Source organism: Gallinula chloropus, assembly GCF_964237585.1.
Source record: "Gallinula chloropus genome assembly, chromosome: 16".
Taxonomy (NCBI): Eukaryota; Metazoa; Chordata; class Aves; order Gruiformes; family Rallidae; genus Gallinula; species Gallinula chloropus.
This window is the reverse complement of record NC_140101.1, coordinates 664938-675781: the sequence shown is the minus strand read 5'-3', so window position 1 is coordinate 675781 and position 10844 is coordinate 664938. Positions and strand designations below refer to the sequence as shown.

Here is a 10844-nt window from a genome sequence, read left to right as displayed (position 1 = left end):
GCTGGCACCTGAAGGAGAAGGGCACCGGCAGCAGCCGGGTCAGAGCGGCGTGGCCCTGGATGCTGAGGCACAGAGCCAGGCTCAGACCTGCTCCCGGGCTGGGTCTGTGGTCCCGAGCTCGCCAGCTTTTGTGCAGTAACAGCACGTGGCTCTCGTGGTGCCTGAGGATTGAGAAGCACCACCAGAAGGCTCAGCCTTGAGCACGTCCTACAAGGCTGTAAGCTGGAGTGGTGCTTGCAGCACCATCACGCCTGCTGAAGAGCAGGGCTGTGGTACAGCCTCCAGCTGGTGTACAGCCCACACATGATCAGGAGCTAAAACCAGTCAGGGAATGAAAGGCAGTTATAAAGGGGCTTTGAATCAAATCATGACGTGCAAGTGTCATCTACCTCCCTGGGAAAGCTCTGGGGTTGTTTATAACACTTGCAGTGCTCTTACAGCCTTAAGAAAACCAGTAACTCAGTTTAACCTGCAGAAAACACACAGATCTGGATCAGTCTTTGCAGAAAGTGGGTTCTGGTGAGACCTGCCCCTTACAGAGACACACCCAAGCAGGTACAAGCAATGCCTCTATCAAGCTATTCAGTTTGTAAAAGCATCTTTACCTTTCCTGGCTGGTCTTCTCATTCTTCCAGCTCAGCCCGTGTCTTGCTGTGGCCACCCCAAGGAGCTGTGCTTGCTTATATCCTTCACTGCCCAGGCTGGTAAGTCAGGGATTGGCAGAGCGAGCTGGAAACCAGGACCTTGGGTGGACACTTTGTTTTATATTTAATTTTTATTGTTTCCCCATTTACTTGATTACATTGGCCATTGACCTGGCAAGGGGAAATACTGAACAGCGGGTGCTGGGGCAGCGTGTCTCCCCTGCGGTGTCACTGGGGAGCACAAAGAAAGGTCCATGGGTGCAGGGTGCCAAGAGATCAAACGTTGTTAGAAAGTGAACGTTGGTTTCTTTGCTCTGCAGAGCACCACAGGGACAGCTGCCACCCTGTTCACACCAGCAGGGAGCTGCTGGAGGTCTGCGTGGTTGATGAAGGATGCCTTCCACTGCCATCAGCCCAGGTGAGTCTGCTGAAGGCAACAGGAGTCTTTCTGTTGGGTTCAGTGAGTTTTACACCAGACAGAAGAACATTTTAAAGTTGTCTCCTCTCCCCTCTGGCACTGTCCACGTGCACTAATCCCTTCCTCTCTTTAACTTGTTGCAAAGCAAAAGCCTCTGGCAATATTTATTACAACTGATACACAAAATGTGGTGGGTGGCACCCACTCTCTTTGATAATGTCTTAGAATCACAGAATATGTAAGGTTGGAAGGACCTTTAGAGGTCATCTAGTCCAACCCCCCTGCAGTGAGCAGGGACATCTTCACAGGATCAGGTTGCTCAGAGCCCCATCAAGCCTGACCTTGAATATCTCCAGGGATGGGGCTTCCACCATGTCTCTGGGCAACCTGTTCCAATGATCCACCACCCTCATATTTAAGAGCTTTTTCCCAATATCCAAGCTCAATCTCCCCTTTTCTGGTCTAAAACCATCCTATTGCTTCGTGCCCTTGTGAGCAGTTCTGCCCCAGCTTCCCTATAGGCACCTTTCAGGGACTGGAAGGGGCTACAAGGTCCCTCTGGAGCCGTCTCTTCTCCTTCTGTGTCTCTACAAGCAGTGAAAGCGCTTGTGGAAAGGAGTCACAGTCCCTTTCCTTCCTGCCCTTGGAGCCCATTGTGTTCCCCTGCCTTTCTTTTGGCCTGGAGGGCAGAGCATGGGCTGCCTGCACGTGCCACGCCAGCGCATCCTGCGGGTCTCACCCAGCTCTCCTCCAGGCTCCCTGTGCTGGCTTTTCCCCCCTCGACACCTCTCACCTCAGCTCTGAGGCATGACCAGCCTGCCAGGGAGGGTTGCACTGCCCATTTCAGCCTGAACCCCTTGGCAGTGGGATACGGTGTTCAGCGCTTGTTGAAACACCTGCTGCTGGGGGGAGGCAACCATTGTCCCGTGTGTTGGCAGAGTGAGCTACAGGGCACCGTTTCCAGGTGCATCTTGACATGTTCAAGGCCTTTGTCTCTCACCAGCAGCGTGCTGCTGACAGGGAAATGCCAGGAAGAAAGGCAGCGTTTGAGCCCCGTCCTGTGTTCCCATGGGAGGCATCCAGCCAGCAGTGTCAGGGGGGTGTGAAGATACAGCAGCCTGCTGAGGGAGAACAGGAGTTCCACTGATGTGTGCAGCCCATTTGGAGGGAAGAAACGTGTTCAGGACAGTAAATCCATTGGGAAGGTTGTCACAGTCAGGTTCCCTGAGGCCGTGGGGAGGGTGTCCTGGCATCTGACACTGACAGGGACACGGGCACAACCTAGAAAAGCCTCTGGGAAAGAAGTCTTCACTGTGTTTTAGAGCAGTTGGTGGAAATTGGCCCCTGGTAGGCCTTGTCCCAGCGTAGGGAACAGCAGCAGCTCTCCCCTCAGCAGTGCTGGAGATTTATCTGCGGAGCATTGTTGTAATTTACGGCAGAGAAGGGCAGGAGGATAAGCTGCCGGGATGAGGTGGCACCATGGGGCTTAGATGTGGATTTTCTCCTCCTGAAGAGCTGTGCTAGACCTGATGATCCCTGTGGAGGCTTAATTAGATGTCAACTTACAGCATAATGACTGATCAAGTTACCAGCACAAAGGCGTCTCTCTGGCACCCTGCGTTCTTCAGCTGGAGTTATCTATAAATCTCCCCCTCCCGTTAGATAAGGTGTAAATCTCCCTGTCTGGGCTTGGCAGAGAGACACCGAATACATCACTGGGAGGGAGGTAACCACAGATTAAACCTCATGATAGGTTTTACACAGGAAAGAAGGGGAGAAATAAATCACTCTGTGCTGCAGGATCCCACGGGGTGAACTCCCAGACCTGGGTCCTGCTGGGTGGGATGCCCAGGAGGGGATGGGTAAGGATGCCCCAGCCCAGGCAGTCACAGCAGTGCCAGCAGCGTGTCCAGCCTGGAGGAGGGATTATCCCAATTTCCAGTGGGTTCTTCACCAGCTGATCCCACATCTTCTCCTGGCATTTACTCCACCACCCTTTGCAGGAGCCAGAACCACCCATCCCAAGAGTCACAGTGACACAGGTGTCTCCAAAAGCAGAACTTACCATTACAGGGTTTGGGTTCCTCCTCACCCCCACTTCTGTCTGTTCCATGCAATTAAACAGACCAGGTTTTACCTTCTGGCTTGACCTGCAGGTCTCCATCGGGTCTGCCTGGGCGCTGAGCAGGAGTGCTGGCTGCAGCCTGCTGGGAGCACGTGCCTGGTGCCCAGGGCTCGAGGGTGCACTTGGATTTTCAAATTTCTTAGTGAAGTTATTTGTGTTGGCTGCTGTCAGAAGCACACAGGGATTAGGTTGCATCACAGCGATTACCCAGCCCTCTCATTCTTTGGGGTTTTCCTCTTTCTCTGTCAGGATTTATAAATAGGCTGTTTTTTTGCCCCTGTCCAGGAGACCAGTGCAAAGCTTGGGCAACCCCTGGGTACCCTCTGGGAGAAGAAGGAGGCGAGGTGGCAGCAGGGCCCATCCCTGCAGCAGTCCCTGTCGTGGTGAGGTGCAGCAGGTCGCAGAGTTTCCCTCCAGCACAAGCGGGAAGTGAGAGGCCAAAGCAGAGCAGCCTGGTGGCTCCCTGTCCGTGGCCCATGGAGGGGCTTGCTGTGCCCTGTGCCACTGCCATGGCCACAAGCTGTCAGCTCTCCTGCTGCTCCAGGGGCCAGGGCTCAGGGTGACCCCGAGACTCAGCAAGCCACGTGCTCCTGCAGGCACCCCCAGCCCTTCCTCTACGGCACGCTTTAGGCCTCGTGAGCAGCTCTGGTGCTTGTGGATGAGGAAGGCTTAGGGCTCTGCCTGGATACCAGCCGTGGGGCAGATGGTGCATGATACAGGCCTGGCCCCGTGGGGCTGCTCTGGGGTGCTCACAGATGTCTGAATTGGGGGAGCAGTTCTTACGGTCAGGCTGTGTTTTGGCTCGTGTGGTTCTGCTGGACCTGCTTGGAGCCCTGCTTGTTTTCTTCTAGCCTGAGTGCAGCATTTAGCCCCTGACATGCAGTTTGGGAACCATCTGCAGCTCCTTGTCTCTCTCTCTCTGTCCTTTGAAGCCCACACAGTGCCTCTGCTGCCCTGGGAGCTCCCGGAGCAGCCGTGACGGATCAGAGGATGTCAGGGATTTGGTGCATTTTACTCCTCAGTGCCTGGCTGGTGTGGTCAGAAGGAGCTGATGGCCCAGGAGCTGTCATCAGGATCGATCTTGGAACAATAGACTGGGGTAAGTGCTCAGCCACGTCACTGTCCCTGCACGGACACGAGTCTGTCTGTCCGTGCAGACAGGAGGGCAGCGGTGCACCGGCTGCATCCCGGTGGCAAAGCTGCCTTTCTCTGCTGCACAACCTGCATCCCCAAGCACATCCCCAGCCACTGCGTGCCACCAGCCAGGAACGTGTCAGTAATGATGTTTTACAGGGTTCGGAGAGGAGCACCCAGCCCCCTCACCCCCAGCACATCATCCTCCCTGGGGAGCTGGTGCTCAACTCCCTGTCTGGTGTAACTCTTCCAGCGGTCTCCAGAGCCCTGAACGAGAGTGATGTGCTGCAGAGAATGGCAGAGGAAGCAGGAAGAAAAAAGCCCAACACCAAACCCATCAAAGGCATCTCTGGGTGAGTGATGATCAGCAGCGTCACAGCACCAGCCCGGACCTGGGGATGGGAGAATGAAAGCAGAAGGTTGGGAAGTGTCAGCCTGGAGGCAGAAACGAATCACTCCCTGCTAACAAGTGTGATATTAAAGCCGGTGATTTTCTGCATGGTTGTGTCTACAAACACAGGGAGAAACTATAACTTAAAGGCAACAAAGTGTGTCGGCTCCTGCTCAGCGCCGGGCGCTGCTGCAGCGGCTCTGCGGCGCCGGGCGGCATTTGCTCTCCAAGCTGGGGTGCCCAGGTCTTGGCAGTGATATCCTAGGGACCCCGGGATGTCTGGGGGGTCAGAGCTGGCCCTCTGTCTCACAAGTCCTGAGTGAAAGCATGGGGCTGTTTTCAACGGCAAAGCATTTTCACCGATTCCTTTTCCAGCTGTGTGATCTTTTTGTTGGGAAGAAACATGTTTCTGAGTCTAAAAGGGGTTTTAAATGGGAAGTTTAAACAAGAAGTGGCAGAGTAAGGATGGTGTTGGCAATAGCAGTGCTGGGTGACTGCTGTAAGCAGCCTGGGGTGGCTCCTCTGTGGGCTCCTCTTTCCCAGCTCTCTTCCTGTGGTTTTTCATTCTGCAGGATCAAGGTGAAGGATCTGCACCCCCCAGTGATATCTCTGGCATTCTCACCAGGCCTGGGGCTCTTCATGGCCGTATTAGTCCAGATGACCATCGTTGGGAAGAGGTGAGCAGGCGCTGGTGGCGGTGGGGGACAGCTGCTGGCAGGGCCGGGGTGGGCTCGCTGGCTCCAGGGGCTTTGTCCTGCAGTGATGAGCATTACTCTGGGCAGCTTTACAGGGGGAACCATGGAAATCACTGTGGCTGCAAACCTGACAGCCAGCAGCCAGCTGGGGCAGGACGCCACGGGCACCCCCACCTTCAGCGCCAGGAGCTGCCACGTCGCTCTCACCAGGGTTCAAACCAACCTGCCCAGCAGGTGAGTGCTGCCCGATGGACATCGCTGGTATTAACAGTGCCCAGGGGGTAGGTACTGGCAGTGTTAAATCCCCCAGTCTCCCAGTTCAGCTCCTACAGAACACAGATACTGGTCACTGCTCGTGTTTTCCACTCCCAATGTTTTATGGTCCAACCCAGCCCCAGCCCTACCTGTGTTCCATGCAGTGCTCATCTTTGGCATCAGCCCTCATTTAAGTGCTCTGCTCCTGGGGGACAGGAGCTCCTGTCAGGCACGGGAGCCTTTAGCTCTGCTCTGTCTGAAGCCAGAAGATGGCATTCTTGAGAAAAGGTTTGTAAAGAGAGAAAGCAGCTTTTCTCAGACATCAGGCACAGTTCGACCTAGTCCGTAGCAGATGGGTTTCTTCAGCACTTGACTCTCCTGCCTTTTGATCTTTAGCAATTAATTATTGCTCTGTGCATTAATGGCTGTGTTTGTTAACGTGTTTTCTCTGCCCAGAGTGCTGCCCAAAGTCATGAACAAGTTTCTGGACAGCACCCTTCAGAAAGTGCTGCCAGACCTGGTAAGTCCAGTCCTCCTCCCATCCTTGTTTCCTGGAGATCTCCTCCTCCTCTTCCTCCTCCTTCCTGCATTGTCACAGGTTTCACAGTTGGCCCCACAAAGGAGCTTTCTGGCTGGTAAAGGGAACATTTTGAGCAGTTACTGGTTTTATGCAACCAACACCCACAGGAAAGGCACTGCTGCTGCTCCTTGTCCCAGCACAGTGGTTGGGGATGCAGTGCTTGGCCTGAGTGGATCTTGGTGCTGAGCACACTTGTTCCTGAAGCCTTGACAAGGGGCAGACTCCTAACACGTGTCATGAAGTCAGTCTGGTTTAACCAGACACCTGTGGGGCTCTGGCCCTGCTCTTCACTCAGGTTAAGGCAGGTTTACTCCAGAATAAGCTAATTCAACCAGAGGCAGAGAAAACTGAGGCAAGTTTGTCTGAGCAATTAATTACAGAGGGTCCTGGTGCTTCAGGCTGGGAGCTGTGCCAGTCTGGGGGCCGCAAAGCTCTGCTTCACCAGAAGCCTCAGTGCAAGGTTTCCTCACAGCTTTCTTCTCACCCTGCAGCTGTGTCCAGCTGTTGATGCAGTGCTCAACCTTGTGAATGCAAAATTCACCACCATGACTTGTAAGCTGGTGTCCACCCACCCATCCATCCCACCCACCCCCTTCCCCTCCCTTGGCGGGGAGGCAGGAGCCCACAATGGCACGTGGCACTGGTGAACCAGTGTGTGCACCTTCTGCTTCAGCATCCCTCTTTCCTTCCACACAGCTGAGATCCCTCTGGGGACTGCTGGGACCCTCCAGTACACTTTGCTGAGCCCCCCAGTGACGAGAGAAACGTTCATAGAGCTGGATTTGAAGGTGAGAGCTCCTCCCTGGCGCCGGGTCTTGGAGCAGTGACGTTTCTGAGATCCATTTGCTCACAGTTGTTGTCCTTCTCAGCCTTGGGCAGGGTTGCAGACACTTGCTGGTTGCACTCTATCAACTAGCCCCCTCCTCAGCTCATCATTTTCTATGGAGTTTATTGCTCTGTTTCATTGCTGAGACTACAGAGTGAGGCATCCAGCATCTTGTACCTGGAGCTGGACCTGTGCTCTCTGACATGGCTCTTCTTACTGGTCCTTTTAGACCATTCTCCACCTAAAGGAGGGAAAGGAGGTTAAACTTCCCATGGATCAACCACCTCTTGCTTCTCTGCCACCCAAGAGGGATGCTGCTACTCAGCTCATCCTGTCTGCAAGCTTCTTGAGTGCTGAGCTCTCCCTTCTGCTGGTGTCTTTCAACCTGGATATCAGCAATAACTCGGTGGGTGACTTGGGCTTGGGAGATTCCTTAAGAAACCACTAAAGAATCCTACATCTGTGTTCAGGGCAGATCCATGTGCTGTGTCTCTTCCCTTTCTCATGGTAAACTCCCCCCCTGCAACCAAGCAAGTTCATTAGCCCCTTCCCTGTGACACTTTCTCAACAGGTTCCTGGGCTTCCCCCACTGGTGACCACGATGCTTGGAGCCCTCATCCCTGAGGTGAGTGGACTTTGCTTCACCCTACAGGCCATCTCAGGCTACTTATGGCAGCAGATGCTCTCCATTCACACAGACAAGCTGGGCACAGTTTCCCCAAGGTCAATCTGGTGCTCTCTTGTTTTGTTAATAAGATTATTGAGCACTACAGACCAGCTTGACTGAATCCCACTGACTCTGGTGAATGTCACCAATGCTCAGTACCCACCAGGATAATCCCCAGAGCAGTGAACTGGGCAGGAAAGGGAATGCCAGCCCTCTGCTTTGACTCTCCACAGATTGCCAAGGTGCTGCCTCCATCACAGCCAGTGGTGATCGAGATGCGAGAAGTGACAGCACCAGCAGTGGCCATAACCCAGGACAGAAGCTTTGTGCAGCTCTTCAGCACCGCCACGTTCTGGGGTTCCCCTTCAGACTCTGCTCCTGAGTTCCTCTTCGCGCTGGATGTTGTGAGTTGAGGCTCTTTGTGGTTGGTGAGGGCTGAACGGGGTCACCCCTCCCTGAGCCAGGAAACCCACACCGCTGCCGGAGCGAGAGATGCAGGACAGCGGGCAAGGGCGTCTGCCGGGGTGGATGCTTGGCCGGGGTGTCCCGTGGGACTGGAGGGTCTGAGGGGGACCAGGGTCCTGCTGGGCACTCCCTTTCCCTTTCCCCTTGCAGCACAGCAACCTGGAGGCGCAGTTCACCGTTGCAGAAGAAAAGCTGCAGCTCTCCCTCACTCTGCAAAGGTAACAGGGCTGCCGGTCCCCAGGGCCAGCACCAGCAGCGACAGTCCCTGGGCTGCTGGGGGGGCCACAGGCTGTACCCCACCCGTGGGTTTTCAGGAGGAACCTTTGCTATCTCCGTGGGATGTTTTTATAGTTTACATGACCAGCTATTTAAAATCAGATGAGGGTTGGTGTGAGGTAACCCAGCTGCCCTAAAACCTGCTTGGGACTTTTGCTCTTGAAGTTTGAGGAGCTGAGGTTGGCTCAGGATGGAGAAATTGGGAAGCAGCCCCTTTCTGGGGGAGGCTGGCAGAGCCACGGGGCTCTGGTGCCAGGGAACCACTGTGTTGCTCGAGGCTGAGACCTGAGTGAGGAGTCTGCTGAGGGGACAGGGGGCTGTGGGGGGGTGTGAATGATGCTGTGCCCTTCCTCTCCCTGCAGTGTGTCTCAGATGGCCTTGGCTTCCTCTTCCCTCGGGATGTTTGATGTGAGTTGGGTGGTCTGTGCTGTGCATGGGGCTGGGGTTGCTGTTGGGAATCTCAGTGCTGGTGATCTGTGTGCTGTGGTACCAGGAATCTGTTCCCCAGAGCCTCGTCCTGCTGCCTTCACTATCAATAACAGACTGCACCAAAACCCACCACCAAACAACCCCCCCCCCCAAGAAAACCAAGCTGAATGCTGGAGATGGAAATGTTATTTCAAGGAAAAACATTTCAAGGAATAACAAATGATAAATAACTGCCCAAACCACTTTCCCACAGGCACAGATGCTCTAGAAGAAGCCCCTGCTCATAACACACCGTGTTCATTTGTGGGAGAGCTCTGACCACCAGTAACTCTTCCTGGTGTGGCACTGGTGGGGTGGGCTGGGCTGAGGTCATGTGTGCCAGATGTTTGAGCTCCTCATCTCCCTCTAAACCTGATGCTGAGATAGAGATGCTTGGGAGGGCAAGTGCTGGTAATGTCTGTCTGTCTTGCAGCAGGGCTGTGGGCTGTGAGGAGGGTGCCCAGCACCAGCTGCAGGGCAGGGAGCTGCTGGGCTGGGAACAGTCTCTTCTGGGGCAGTTTTCATGGAAACTGAGAATGTCTCAAATGTCCCCGTTCTGCCTGGGGGGACCTTGTCAGTTTTCCTCTGAGTGGAGAAGGTGCCGGATGGATCGATGGGTGGAGGGAGCCCGGCAGTGGGTGGTTTACTCCACTTCTCTGTGTTTCAGGAGCTTCCTCTGAAAGGGCTTTTGGCAGAGGTTATCCCTGCAGCTTATGTGCCAGCGATCAACAGTAAGCACGGGCACGGCTTCGTCTGAGGCCTCGCTCCCTGCACGGGAAGACAGTTCTCATTGCTTTTCCTAGAGACTCTTGTCTCTCTCTGTTTGGAACTGGCACTGCCTGGCTGGCCATGCACATCCTGCCTGCCCTCCATGGCTGTGAGTGACTCTGCCAGGGAGTTGCTTGCTGGCTGTTCTGCTCCTGCGGGGTTTGCAGCAAGAGCTGGAGGGGGGCACTGCCTCCTGCTCAGGGTTCTGGCCATGTCCAGTCCTTCACAGGCAGGACTCATCTGCCCATGTAGAACAGAGCCACTGCAAAGCATGCAGGCTTTTCCTCTGAAGCCTCTTTGGATGTTGTTCCTGTCCTCAAAATCAAAACCAGTTGCCATGAACAACTGGGACCACTTCATAAGATCTTTGCCTCTCTGAAGTTCACAGAAGTTGACCTGTCTCTCTTCAGCTTGTCTGAAAAGAGTGTCAGTAAAATCCCTACCCTGGAGCATCAGTTTATCTGCTTAACTCATACAGAAAGTATGGCAAAGCAGAGAGTTTATTCATGCTCAGATACAACCCCCAGGAATTCCAACCTGGACAGTTTTCCTTCTGAGTATTCCCAACCCCCTTGCCAGACCTTGGGCAGGTCTGGGCAGGCAGGGAAGCGTTGGAGATGCTGGCAGCAACTGCCATGGCCGGAGCACTTCTGACACCAGGTCCCCCTTGTTCCAGGGGTGCTACACGAAGGGGTCCCCCTGCCCAACCTGCTGGGCATCACCTACCAGAGAGCGAACGTCAGCGGGTCCGAGGTAGGCACCCAGAGACTGATGCACGTGGTGGTTCTGCTGTAGCCCGGATCAGGCTGGCGTTGGTGCTGCTGGCCTGTCACATCTCAGTGCAGGGCCCCCCAGCGCTGCCCGTGTGCTTTGTGTTTTCTGAATCTGCAGGACGCTCTGGTGCTGGACGTGCCCGTCGCGGAGCCCTGAGGCGCGGGGAGCTCCCAGCTCTGCTGCGAGGCCCCAGCAGGAGCGGGTGGGAGAGCAGCCAGTGTGCTGGGATCCTGAGGCGTTTCCTCCTCTTCCCTTGACTTTTCACTAGTTTGACTGCACAAGCTGAAATAAAAAGCCCCCACCCCCCCCCTCCATGCCGAGACTCTGGCCTGCCTTGTGTCTGGTGGAGCCAGCCAGG

The 10844-nt window shown here is 54.9% G+C and overlaps 1 protein-coding gene across 1 annotated transcript; it reads left to right on the top strand.

The window, feature by feature from the left end:
- Positions 1-5510: 5510 nt before the first annotated feature.
- Positions 5511-10642, top strand: LOC311197681 (BPI fold-containing family B member 6-like; the record flags this gene model as incomplete). The annotated part of the gene is made up of 12 exons (XM_084271469.1): positions 5511-5641; positions 6119-6182; positions 6734-6794; positions 6939-7030; positions 7298-7474; positions 7640-7693; positions 7969-8139; positions 8351-8418; positions 8839-8884; positions 9612-9675; positions 10389-10465; positions 10604-10642. The coding sequence occupies 12 exons, from the start codon at positions 5511-5513 to the stop codon at positions 10640-10642; spliced, it is 1044 nt and encodes a 347-aa protein (XP_084127595.1).
- Positions 10643-10844: the final 202 nt, after the last annotated feature.